The following is a 13,645-nucleotide window of genomic DNA, read 5'->3' on the forward strand; positions in this document are numbered from 1 at the left end:
ACTACATCAATACAACTGATTTTACTTTTGCATTTTCTTTATGTCTGGCTTTGTTGCTTTATTTTGCTTGGACTCCGTTTTATTATTATAATTATAATTAGTTATGATGATGATGGTGTTTTTTGAGACAGGACTTGCTTTATTTACAGCCAGCCCAGGCTGGCCTAGAACTCACTATGCAGCCCAGGCTTCCTTTGAACTTGAGGTGATCCTCCTGTCTCAGCCTCTTGAGTGCTGGATTACAAGAGTGAAACAACACACTCTTTTTTTTGTTTGTTTTGTGTTTGTTTTTTTTTGTTTTTTCCTGAGGTAGGGTCTTCCTCTGGCCCAGGCTGACCTGGAATTCACTAGGTAGTCTCAGAGTGGCCTCAAACAGTGATCCTCCTACCTCTGCCTCCCCAGTGCTGGGATTAAAGGCATGTGCCACCATGAGAGGCTCCCTTCCACAGTTTTTGTTTGTTTGTTTGTTTGTTTTTCAAGGTAGGGTCTTGCTCTAGCCCAGACTGACCTGGAATTCACTATGTAGTCTCAGGGTAGCCTTGAACTCATGGCGCTTCTCCTACCTCTGCCTCCCCAGTGCTGGGATTAAAGGCGTGCGCCACTGCAACCTGGCTCCTTCTGCAATTTTAAATATTTTTTTGTTCGTTTATTTATTTATTTATTTGAGAGTGACAGACACAGGGAGAAAGACAGATAGAGGGAGAGAGAGAGGATGGGCGCGCCAGGGCTTCCAGCCACTGCAAACGAACTCCAGACGCGTGCGCCCCCTTGTGGGACCTGGGAAACCAAGCCTTGAACCGGGGTCCTTAGGCTTCATAGGCAAGCATTTAACCACTAAGCCATCTCTCCAGCCCTCCTTCTGCAATTTTAATTCAAGCAAACACATGTTGGCATCAGTCAGTGCTGTCTTCCACTGCCACACATAGCTAGCCAAAGTGAACTGTTTAGGTTTTGCTCCACATGTAGTGTGCTTTTGTACCTCTGAGTTTGGGCACATCCTTTGTTCACCTAGATCACCTGTCCCCTTCATCTCTTTCACTCTTTTTTTTTTTTTTTTTTCAAGGTAGGGTTTTGCTCTAGTCCAGGCTAACCTGGAATTAGTCTCAGGGCGACCTCCAACTCACAGCGATCCTTCTACCTCTACCTCCTAAATGCTGGGATTCAAGGCATGTGCCACCACACCTGGTGGAATATGTGATTTACAATAAGAACAAAAATGGTGGCACATGCCTTGAATCCCAGCATTTAGGAGGTAGAGGTAGAAGGATCGCTGTGACTTGAAGGCCAGTCTGAATCAGGTCACTCTGGGCTAGAGCAATATCCTACCTCAAACAAACAAACAAACAAAAAAACCACACCTAAATCACATAGTGCCCCTAGTTTCTTTTGCCATAGTTTCTCCTCCTCATCCTTCTTCTTCTTTTTGGGTTTTTGAGGTAAGATGACCTGGACACTATGTAGTCTCAGGCTCACCTCAAACTCACAGCGATCCTCCTACCTCTGCCTCCCCAGTGCTGGGATTAAAGGTGTGTACCACCATGCCCAGCTGGTATCTTCTTTTTTTGTAAATATTTTTATTTATTTGCAAGGAGAGAGAGAGAAAATGAGAACAAGAATGGGCATACCAGGTTCTCTAGCCAGTGCAAAACAACTCCAGATGCATGTGCCACTTTGTGCATCTGGCTTTAAGTGGGCACTGGGGAATAGAACCTAGGCTATTATGCTTTGCAAGCAAACATCTTAACCACTGAGCCATCTCTTCAGCCTCACCACGATATATTTCTTCTTAATGCTCAATTTCCATCATATACGTGATAGTTAATTATGTACGCATATCACATTTCCATAATGGATTCTAAATTCTATGAAAACAAAGTACTGGATTTAGTAAGCATTCATGCATAAATGCTTTACATGCACTGTCTCAATTCTCATATCAGCACGATTAGACTGACGCTCTTTCTTTCTTTTTTCTTTTTTTGTTTTTGGTTTTTTGAAGTAGGGTCTCACTCTAACCCAGGCTGACCTGGAATTCACTCTGTCGTCTCAGGTGGCCTTGAATTTATGGAGATCCTCCTACCTCTGCCTCCCGAGTGCTGGAATTAAAGTCGTGCGTCACCACACCCCGCTTGAGGCTCTTTCATTTAACATTAAAAAAAAAAAGACCAGGTGTGATGGCACCCTGAGACGACAGAGTGAATTCCAGGTCAGCCGGGGCTAGAGTGAGACTGTACCTCAAAAATAAAATAAAACTAACTAACTAACTAAATAACAGGCAGGCTGGAGGGATGGCTTAGCAATTAAGGCACTTGCCTGCAAAGCCACAGGATCCACTTTCAATTCTCCAGAACCCACGGGACCCAGATGCACAAGGTGGCACATGCGTCTACGAGTTCCTTTGCAGCGGCTGGAGGCCTTGGAGCGCCCATTCTCTCTCTCAAATAAGTCAATAATATAAAACAAAAAGCTATCTTAAAAAATGAAAATTGGGGGCCGGAGAGATGGCTTAACGGTTAAGCACTTGCCTGTGAAGCCTAAGGACCCCGGTTCGAGGCTCGGTTCCCCAGGTCCCACGTTAGCCAGATGCACAAGGGGGCGCACGTGTCTGGAGTTCGTTTGCAGAGGCTGGAGGCCCTGGCGCGCCCATTCTCTCTCTCTCCCTCTATCTGTCTTTCTCTCTGTGTCTGTCGCTCTCAAATAAATAAATAAATAATTTTAAAAAAAAGAAAATTAAAAACAGACTTGGGGAGCTCGTGTTAATAATAGAGAATTCAGATGCCTCTCTGAGGTCCATGCTTGTATTAGTTATTTTAGCCAGCACAATACTCACCACTTACACTAGACTCTGACGACGTCATTATCAGCATGCTGAAAAAAACTTGGATTGCATGTAGGCTAAAACTCTAAGGCGTCTGGGATAGGAGATTGGGACAGTAATGAGTTAAGAAGGCATGACTGATGAAGATGGTTCCAAGTTTCTCCTCTTGGGTTTAGAGGGTTTGAAAAATGAGTATTTAAAATACATAGTTGTATGGTTACTAAACAGGATTGCATCTACCCTGTCCAGTTGTGAATGTGCTGTTTTGTCTCTCCGATTTTATTGCCACCTCCCACCCCCCCCCCCGGGTTTATTTTCATTCTTTTGTGTTCCCACAGCTTTGAGCGAATTGCTCAACGCCCCCCCCCCCCCCGGGAGTGCGTACTTGTTGATTTTAACGTACGTGTGCACACATGCCAGCAGCTGGGTAGGGGACGTGGGTGTGAGATGCAATACGCATTCCTTTTCCTCATTCCTCTTCCCTTAAGGCAGCTGCAGCCAGAGGCTTTCCGTCTCAGGGGGGGAGGAGGCAAGAACCACTGACCCTTTAACAAGTTGTCCCTCACCGAACAGGTGTCTCCCCCGCCTCTCGGAGGAGAGGGATGGCTGGATACTTAGTGACATCAGCAGCCGACCAATGAGAAGTCAGGCTTCGGCATCCGCACCAATGGGCGGCCTAGGGGGGCGGGCCCGGTTTCCTGGGAGCCGGGCGGGCCAAGCTGGTCCTGCGGCCGCGGCGGAGTGTCGGCGGCTCGCGCTGCCCGCGGCGGCGGCTCCTGCATCGGCTCCGGCTCGGGCTCCGGCGGCGACGCCGTTCCCTGGGCGCGCGGCTCCGGGACGCACGGCTCGGGCGGCTTCCGCCGCGGTGCAAGCTCCCCCGGCGCCCGGGCTCCCGTGACGGCGGCGCGGCTCATGTCCCCGGGTTCGGGGCGCGCGGGTGGGCCGGCCGCCGGCGGGAGATAAGCCTCCCCCCCCCCCCCCGCCGGGGGCAGCGGACGACCATGGCGCGGAGACCCGGAGCGCCAGCCGCCTACGGGGAGGAGTTCTCCTTCGTCAGCCCGCTGGTGAAATACCTGCTGTTCTTCTTCAACATGCTCTTCTGGGTGAGTCTCGGGGGGGCGGGGGTCGTGGAAGGGGGAGGCCCGGAGACGGGGAGGGCACCTGCGCTGCAGGGTACCTACCCCGCCAGGGTGGAGGGACGGCCTGCGCTGCCCACCTCCCCGCCCCCAACCAGCCCGGTGCCAGCCAGCCAGCGCGGTGAGCGCTGCTGCCTAGTTGTTTTCGGGGCTGGCGACACTTTGGGGGATTTCTCCTGGGAAGGGTCCCCACGGTGGCGTTGTGTCGGGAGGGGGCGTTGGACAGAGAGCATCCTTCCTGCGAGGGATGAGGATCTCTTGTCAGGCCCCAAAACAGGAGGGTTTGTGGGGGGGGGGTAAGAGCGGGTTTTCCAGCCGGGTTAGAGCAGCCCCATTGGTACATTCGTGGTTGGGGACTTTCAGGCCTGAGGGCTGGAAGTTATTACTGTCTCCTATTGACCCGTCAGATACACACACACACACACACACACACACACACTATCACTACTCCCCTGTCCCTGGGGGGGGGGGATGGGTCTAGGGGTTGCATCTCTCCTTTTTGCAGGCCTCAGTGCTCCCTTCCTCCCAGGGATGAGAAGGGTCAGGAATGGCTTCCAGGTCAGATGCTTATACTGTGCATCCAAGCACTACCCCAAACTTTGCTCTACCTTCCCCAGGACCAGCTTCCTCCCCTGGTGCGTGTCGGGTCTTCAGTTTGTTTTTCTAGAACCCTGTGTCGGGCTGGATCCTCTTAAGAGTCTTCTGTTAGGGGTGCAAAATACTGACCTGGAACTCCAGGCACCTGATTTCCATACCCACCCCCCAAGTCTACCACCACGGTTGACCGACCTGGACAGATACCTTCAATTCTGCAAGCCTTCCTCCCCTCCTCCCCCCACAAATCAAATCTAGTGTGATCAGAGCTGGCAGAAATAACTTCACGGGAGCTGAGAACTCAGCTAGAGTGCATCATGAAATGCTAACTCCATCCTGGTTCGTGGCTAGAGAGTGTCTGTGCCCCTCGGGATTTGAGAGCACGGGGAAGTCCTTCCCTATTTCCCCATGTCTGGCAGTTTCTAGCATACCTAGGAGCTCTGTAATCCTTCCCAACCTCTCAGCCTCAGACCAATAGTTCAGATTTACAGGAGGGAGGAATGGTGTGTCTAAAAAAAAAAACAAAAGCTTCCTAGGAGAAAGACCAGACCAGACCAGACCAGACATCTAAGGCAGCTGCTGCAAAGGTTTCACCGGGGTGGTGGTGTGACATGCAGACACACACTTCCTAAGTGCTAGCCTGTTGGGACAAATGAGAGAAATCCCAGAGGGTGGTGATGACAGCTCACTCTCAGTCATCGTACTCTTGGGGGAAAAAAAAAAAAATTGAAGTTTGGGCTTCTATCAAATGTTCAGTTTTAGAACTGGAGAAAGAAAAAAAAAAAACCCACAAAATTAGCAGGCATCTTGTGAAGCCTGCACATTTTGTATATGAGAAAGCTAAAAATCACAGGGAGGCTTGATGTTTTGACCAAGGTCCAACAGCTGGTTAGCAGCTCAGTCTGGTTAATTCTCTACCGAACAAGGGTGTTTCTGGAGGAAGTCTTTGACCCAGGTGGCTGCTGCTGTGGTTGGGGCAGTGGCAGTATTAGTATCAGTAACCAGTCCCTTAATGCTTCCCCAGGTGGTTAGAAACCACGAGAAAATTCCTTACTGCCTTTCCACAGAACTGGGGGAATGCAGTAAGGGGAATTCACCGTGAAGGGGCAAATACCATTGCAACCAGCTTCCTGCTCATGAGTGTGCCAGGTCTGGATATGCCATCTTCAGAGCCAGTACTAGTATCCCAGGGTCATTGGGTCCTCATTCAGGCTTCCCCTCTTAGCCAACGCTCTATCTTCTATGGATTCTTTGGTACCTCATTCTTATCTGTGCTCCCCAGTGACAGCTGGTTGCATCTGTTGATCCTTGTGTTCGTGGTCATTTTTTTTCTGTCCCACCCACCCCTCCGCCTTGATAAATTGTGAGGTTAATAGCTAGTGAGAGAGCCAGGCTCCTAGACACATTTACTTTAGTAAAAATGCTTCCTTCAAGTCAGAGGACCTCACTCACCAGGTTGCCCACTACCCCAAGTTAAAGGATAGCCCCTCCTTTTGGTGGGGGAGGGGGTTCTCAAGGTAGGGTCTCACTGTAGCCCAGGCTGACCTGGAATTCACTATATAGGAGATCTCAGGGTGGCCTTGAAGTCTTGGTGATCCTCTTACCTATGCCTGGGATTAAAGGCAGTTACCACCACACCTGACTTCCCCTTTTTGACTCTACTATAGAATTGAAAGGTTAGTGACTCTAGAAATAGTGTACGGAAGGACAAGAGGCCCAGTTACTTTCTGGCATGATGCTAAGCCAGTGTATCTGTATCTCTGTCCTTAATATTGAGAAATTTGCTCTGTGAACTATTTAAAGATAAATGAATCACCTTGAATACTGGTTTCTCTCTTTAAGAACTGGGGCTAGATCTAAAGATGAATCTCTTATGCTTTGGCATACTTGGGACCCTGCCCTTCTTAGGGAATAGTATTTTATACACACACACACAATTTTTATTTATTTAGAAAGAAGAGAATGGGCACAACAGGGCCCTTAGCCACTGCATACCAACTCCAGACACATGTGCCACCTTATGCATCTGGCTTTATGTGGGTCCTGGGGAATCAAACCTGGGTCCTTTGGTTTTGCAGGCAAGTGCCTTAACCACAAAGCCATCTCTCCAGCCCAGGAACAGTGCTTTTCAGGGGTTACTGATTGTCACTTCTCTCCAAGGTTCAGAGCCACAGTTACAGTGCATACTATGCAGCGGATGATGAAGGGCTACTTCCCTGCTCAGAGCTCATCTCACTTCCCATGCTGCCTCAGGGACTGGAGAGGATGCTTTCTCTCTGCAGGCTTCCACTGTCCTAATCAAATTCCCCTCTTTGCCTGGAAGTACCTGGCTAGACTGCAGGCCTACTTTGCGGGTAGAGAGCATGTCTGGCTAGCTGCTGGGGAGCTGTGTGGTGTTTGTCTGCTCCCAGGACATGTTAGGGAAGTGGTCAACCTTGTCTGGTCTCACACTTGGTGGATAGTGGCAATGGCCTTCTCTGTTGTTTGTAAGAGCCCCTGACTCTCCAAGAATGTGGAGCCTGACTCCTGTTTCAAATCTTACTTCCCCTTTGACCTGCACGTTCTGGATTTCCTTCCCAGAATAAAGTTGCTGGGTGGTTGTTGGATTTCTGAGGCCTGGAGTAATGACTTCAAGTTCTTAGAAGTCAGGTTTAAAGTGTGAAGAACTAGCTGCCTAAATTGGGTGGGGTTGACGCATATCTTTAGTCCCTGCACTTGGGAGGCAGAGGTAGGACGAACACTGTGGGTTTGAGGCCACCATGAGAATGTATAGTGAATTCCAGATCAGCCTGGACTAAAGGGAGGGCCTACCTAGAAAAACAAACAAACAAACAAAAAGGAGTAGCTGCCATTCCCCACCTCCCTACGTTGGACCCCTCCACAGGGGTCCAGTCCTTAAGTATCAGTCCTTGCCTGAATGGATCAGCACTGTAGCTGGAGTGAGGCATTCAGGGGAGCCTTAATGGAGAGCTCAAGCTTGGAGACTGACGGAAGACAGCGAGCTGAGGATGTCCTGTGAAGATACTAGGAAAGGATGAAATGTATTAGGCCTAGGAATCTGTTGTCAGCAATCTCTTTATTTATTTTTTTTATTGACAACTTCCATAATTGTAAACAATATTCCATGGTAACTCCCTCCCAACCCCCCACCTTCCCCTTTGAAACTCCACTCTCCATCATATATCCTCCCCCTCTCAATCTGTCTCTCTTTTATTTTGATATCATGATCTTTTCTTCCTATTTTGATGGTCTTGTGTTGGTAGTGTCAGGCACTGTAAGGACATGGATATCTAGGCCATTTGGTGTCTGGAGGAACACGTTGTAAGGAGTCCTACCCTTCCTTTGGCTCTTACATTCTCTCTGCCACCTCTTCTGCAATGGAAGGTGTGATAGAGATATTGCAGTGCTGAGCACTCCTCTGTCACTTCTTCTCAGCACCATGGTGCCTTCTGAGTCATCCCAAGGTCATTGCCATCTGAAAAGAGAAGCTTCTCTAACCAAAAGTGAGAGTAGCATTAATATAAGGGTATGAACATTAAGAGAAGTGCTTACTAGGAAGTTTGGTGAGCATAGAATATACATTTAGCCAGACACCAACAGATGTTACATCCCTAGGGCTCATGACTACCCTGTTGTAGGTTTTCAGTATCAGGGATATATTCCCTCCCATGGAGCGGGCCTCCAGTCCAGTTAGAGAGCAGTTGGTTTCCCCCATAACAGACATGCCACACTATTGGACCTGTTGGCTCATTTGGCCTGGCTGGCCAAATATAAGGCTTGCAGTGTCCACTATTGAGTATTGTCACTGGTGATTCCTCTCTCTCCCATTGAGCTGCATGCAGCATAGCTTCTTCCAGCTTTCTGTCAGCTAGTCTAAATGGAGGAGGTTTTCAGTTCAGCTCCAGTAGGATTTCTCAGTGGCCTTGCAGCCCTAGTGTGTGGAGTCTTCAGCAATAGGGTCTTACCAACTATTCCTGGTGGGAAACCAAGGGCCTCAGCAATGGCCTGTAATATTTTGGGGGCATCGGGAACCTCCCTGGCCAACAACTCACTGGAAGGTATCCCATCCTAGCACTGGAAATTTTCTAATAACAACCTATGGCTTCTGAGTGTTCCATTGTTCAAAAAAGTAGATTTCCATATGACTTATTTATATCCTCTTAGATTTTGATTAGCCCTCCCTCCACCTTTCCTTTACCCAATCTCTTCCCCTGACCTCACTTAGGCCTTTTCACCCCCATTAATCTGTTCTTCTACTTACATATCATATCAAGTCCCTCCTTCCCTCCCTTTTTATTCCCCTTATATCTCCTTTCTAGCTTCTGGCCCTTTCTACTGAGTTTTATTCCTACTCACATAGAGGTCCAATCATTTGTAGCTAGGATCCACACATGAGAGAGAACATGTGACGCTTGGCTTTCTGGGCCTGGGTTACCTCACTAAGTATAATACTTTACAGATCCATCCACCTTACGGCAAGTTTCTTAAGTGCATTTTTCTTTACTGCTGAGTAGAACTCCATTGTATAAATGTGCCACATCTTCATTATCTGCTCATCAGTTGAGGGACATCTAAGCTGGTTCTACTTCCTAACTATTGTGAAGAGAGCAATAAACATGGCTGAGCAAGTATCTCTAAGGTAGTGAGTGCCTAGGAGTGATATAGCTGGGTCATAAGGTAGATCTATTTTTTAGCTGTCTCAGGAACCTCCACACCCTGATGTCCACAATGGCTGGACCAGATTGCATTCCCACCAACAGTGTAGAAGGGTTCCTCTTTTTCCGCATCCCCGCCAGCATTTATGGTCATGTGTTTCATGATGGTAGCCAATCTGGCAGGAGTGAAACGGAATTGCAGCGTAGTTTTAATCTGCATTTCCCTGACGAGTAGGGACGTAGAACATTTTTTTTAGATGTTTGTATGCCATCTGTATTTCTCCTTTTTTTTTTTTTTTTTTGGTTTGTTTTTTCAAGGCAGAGTCTTGCTCTACCCCAGGCTGACCTGGAATTCACTAGGTAGTCTCAGGGTGGCCTCAAACTCACAGCAATCCTCCTACCTCTGCCTTCCGAGTGCTGGGATTAAAGGCATGCACCACCATTCCTGGCTTTGTATTTCTTCTTTTGAGAACTCTCTATTTAGTTCCATAGCCTTCCCCCTTTTTTTTGGTGTTTCAAGGTAGGGTCTCACTCTAGTCCAGGCTGACCTGGAATTCACTATGTAGTCTCAGGGTGACCTTGAACTCTCGGCCATGCTCCTGCCTCTGCCTCCTGAGGGCTGGGATTAAAGGTGTGCACCACCACGCCCAGCTTCATAGCTAATTTTTTAATTGGGTTGTTTGATTTCTTATTATTTATTTTTTTATTTTATTTACTTATTTTCAAGCAGATAGAGATAGAAGAATGGCAGAGAGAGAGAGAGAGAGAGAGAGAGAGAGAGAGAGAGAGAGAGAGAGAGAGAGGGAGAGAGAATGGGCACACCAGGGCCTCCAGCCACTGCAAATGAACTCCAGATGCATGTGCCCCTTGTGCATCTGGCTTACATGGGTCCTGAGGCATTAAACCTGGGTCCTCTGGCTTTGCAGGCAAACACCTTAGCCGCTAAGCCATCCCTCCAGCCCTTATTATTTAATTTTTTGAGTTCTTTATGTATCCTAGATATTAATCCTCTATCAGATATATAGCTGGAAAGATTTTTTTCCCATTCTATAGGTTGCCTCTTAGCTCTAGTCACAGTGTCCTTTACCATCGGGGTGAATGATCTTTCTGATATATTCTTGTATTCTGTTTGCCAATATTTTGTTGGGAATTTTTCATCTATCTTTATGAGGGAGACTGGTCTGGAATTTTCTTTCTTTCTTTTTTTTATCTTTGTCTGATTTAGGTATCAGGGTGATGTTGTCTTCGTAGAGGAATTTGGTAGGATTCCTCTTTTTTCTATTTTATGGAAAAGTTTGAGAAGTATCTTTCATGAAGGTCTGGTAAAATTCACCATTGAATCCATCTGGGCCTGGACCTTTTTTAGTTGGGAGATTTTTTTTATAACTGCTTGGATCTCCATACTTGTTATAGGTCTATTTAAGTGGTTAATATTATCTTGATTTAATTTTGTTAGGTCATATAAATCAAGGAAATCATCCATTTCTTTCAGAGTATATGTTTTTATATAGTATGTACCTATGATTTTTTTTTATTTTCTCTGGTATCTCTTGTGATGGTGTCTTTTTCATCTCTAATTTTATTAATTTGTGTCTCTTCTCTCTTTCTTTTGGTCATATTTGCTAAGGGTTTATCCATCTTGTTTGTCCTTTCAAAGAACCATCTCTTTGTTCTCTTGATTCTTTGGATTTTTGTTTGTTTGTTTGTTTCATACGTAACTAATTTCTGCCCTATAATTTATTATTTCTTCCTGTCTACTGATTTTCAGTTTGCCTTGTTCTTCTTTTTCTAAGGCCTTAAGGTAAAGCATGATGTTGTTTACTTGTGACCTTTCTAATTTCTGTTTTTTTTTTTTTTTTGGTTTTTCGAGATAGGGTCTCACTCTAGCCCAGGCTGACCTGGAATTCACTATGGAGTCTCAGGGTGGCCTTGAACTCACAGCGATCCTCCTACCTCTGCCTCCCAAGTGCTGGGATTAAAGGCGTGCGCCACCACGCCCGGCCTAATTTCTTAATATAGGCACTTAAAGCTATAAATTTACCCTTAGGACTGCCTTCATTGTGTCCCAAGGTTTTAGTATGTTGTGTTCTCATTGTCATTTGACCCTATGAATTTTTTTATTTCCTCTTGTTTTCTTCGTTGATGCATTCATCATTTAGTAGTGTATTGTTTAGTTTCCATGATTTTGTGTATGCTCTATAGCTTTTTTTCCTATTGATTTGTAGTTTGATCCCTCTGTGATCAGATAGAGTGCAAGGAATTATTTCAGTTTTCCTGTATTTGTTAAGATTTGCTTTGTGTCCTAATATATGGTCTATTTTAGAGAATGTTCCATGTGCTGCTAAAAAGAATGTATATTCTGCAGCATTTGGATGAAATGTCCTGTATACATCTGTTAGGTCCATTTGTTCTATGACCTCATTTAATCCAGATGCCTCTCTGTTTATTTTTTGCCTGGATGACCTGGCAATTGATGAGAGTGGGGCGTTGAAGTCACCCACTATAACCTTATTTGGTGTTATCTGTGACCTTTGTTCTAATAGTGTTTGTTTAATTTGGGAGCCCCCATGTTAGGTGCACATATGTTTAGGATTCTAATGTCCTCATGTTGGAGTATGCCTTTAATCAATATAAAGTGACCTTCCTTATCTTTCCTAACTAATGTTGGTATGAAGTCTACCCTGTCAGAAATTAGGATGGTGACCCCTGCTTATTTTCAAGGCCCATTTGCTTGAGACACTGTTTTCCAACCTTTCACCCTAAGATAGTGTTCATCCTTTGTAGAAAGGTGAGTTTCTTGGAGGCATCAAAGTGAAGGATCCTGCTTCTTAACCCAATCTGCAAACCTATGTCTTTTGGTTAAGACATTGAGGCTGTTGATATTATGAGTTATTAATGGGCTGGAGGGGCTTAGCAGTTAAGGCACTTGCTTGTGAAGACCAAGGACCCAGGTTCAATTCTCCAGGTCCCACGTAAGCCAGGTGCATATGGTGGCACATGCATCTGGAGTTCGTTTGCAGTGGCTAGAGGCCCTGGAGTGCCCATTCTCACTCTGTCTCTCCCTGTCTCTGTCTCAAATAAATAAAAATAAAATCTTTGAAAAAAAAAAAAGAGTTATTATTGAAAATTGACTATTTAGTTTTGCCATTTTTCATGTTTTGTAGTTCTGGTTTTACCTTTGCTCTCTTCTATTAACTAGTATGTGTGTATGGTCCTTCTCCCCCCCTCCCCATGCCCAGGTTCCTTATATGTGTTTTTCTTTTCTTCAGCATGGAGTTTCCTTTCAAGTATTTTCTGTAGAGCTGGTTTTGTCTTCAAATGTTCCTTTAGCCTGCTTTTGTTGTGGAATGTCCTTATTTCTCCATCTATTTGAATGGATAGCTTTGCAGGATAAAGTAATCTTGGTTGACAGTTGTTATCTTTCAGAACTTAGAAGTTTATTCCAAGTCCTTCTGGCCTTTAAAGTTTGTGTTGAGTAATCTGCTGTGATCCTGATGGACTTGCCTTTGTATGTGACTTGATTTTTCTCTCTGACTGCTTTTAATATATTTTCTTTAGTTTGTATGTTTGGTAGTTTAATTATAATGTGGCAAGGAGAGGTTCCTTCCAGGTTTTGTCTGTTTGCTGTTCTAAAGGCTTCCTGTATCTGCATTGGCATGTCTTTCCCAATTTGGGGGAAGTTTTCTTCTATGATTTTGTTGAAAATACCTACTGTGCCTTTGGAGTGAAATTCTTCTCCTTCTACTAAACCCTGAATTCTTTTTGTTTGTTTGTTTTTTTGTTTTTGTTTTTTAAGGTAGGGTCTCACTCTAGCTCAGGCTGACCTGGAGTTCACTATGTAGTCTCAGGTGGCCTTGAACTCATGGTGATCCTCCTACTTCTACCTGCCTCCCAAGTGCTGGGATTAAAGGCATGCACCACCATGCCCAGCATCCCACATTCTTATGTTTGATCTTTTCATAGTGTCCCAAATATCTTGAAATTCCCATTCATACTTTCCTATTAGTTTGTCTCTTTGTTGGACTGTATTAGATCTCACCTAGTCTTCTAGTTTACATATTCTGTCCTCTTCTTCATCCATTCTACTGGTGAGATTGTCTTTTTTATTTTAATTTTAATTAATTTATTTATTCATTTATTTGACAGAGAAAGGGGGAGAAAATGGGCACACCAGGGCCTCCAGCCAACAACAAACAAACTCCAGATGCATGCCCTCCCCACCTCCCTCCCCGTGCATCTGGCTAACATGGGCCCTGGGGAATCAAACCTGAGTCCTTTGGCTTTGCAGGCAAATGCCTTAACTGCTAAGCCATCTCTCCAGTCCCTGGTGAGATCTTCTACAGGGTTTTTAATTTCACTGACTTTGTTCTTCATTGTTAGTATTTCTGACTGGTTTTCTTTATTATTTCTATTTCCTTATTTATGTCTTATATTGATCTTAT

At 45.6% G+C, this 13,645-nt stretch overlaps 1 protein-coding gene across 2 annotated transcripts in view; it reads left to right on the plus strand.

Annotated features, from left to right (window-relative positions):
* The first annotated feature begins 3,787 nt into the window (after positions 1-3,787).
* Tspan33 (tetraspanin 33) overlaps positions 3,788-13,645 on the plus strand; it is a 36,507-nt gene continuing 26,649 nt past the window's right edge. For both annotated transcript variants that reach the window (XM_004661219.3, XM_012949364.2), the window contains exon 1: positions 3,788-3,921. In XM_004661219.3, coding sequence (XP_004661276.1) covers positions 3,820-3,921 — 102 coding nt within the window. In that variant the 5' untranslated portion in view covers positions 3,788-3,819. The remainder of the gene's footprint in view (positions 3,922-13,645) is intronic.

This window comes from Jaculus jaculus, chromosome 10 (assembly GCF_020740685.1).
Source record: "Jaculus jaculus isolate mJacJac1 chromosome 10, mJacJac1.mat.Y.cur, whole genome shotgun sequence".
In the NCBI taxonomy this organism is placed as follows: Eukaryota; Metazoa; Chordata; class Mammalia; order Rodentia; family Dipodidae; genus Jaculus; species Jaculus jaculus.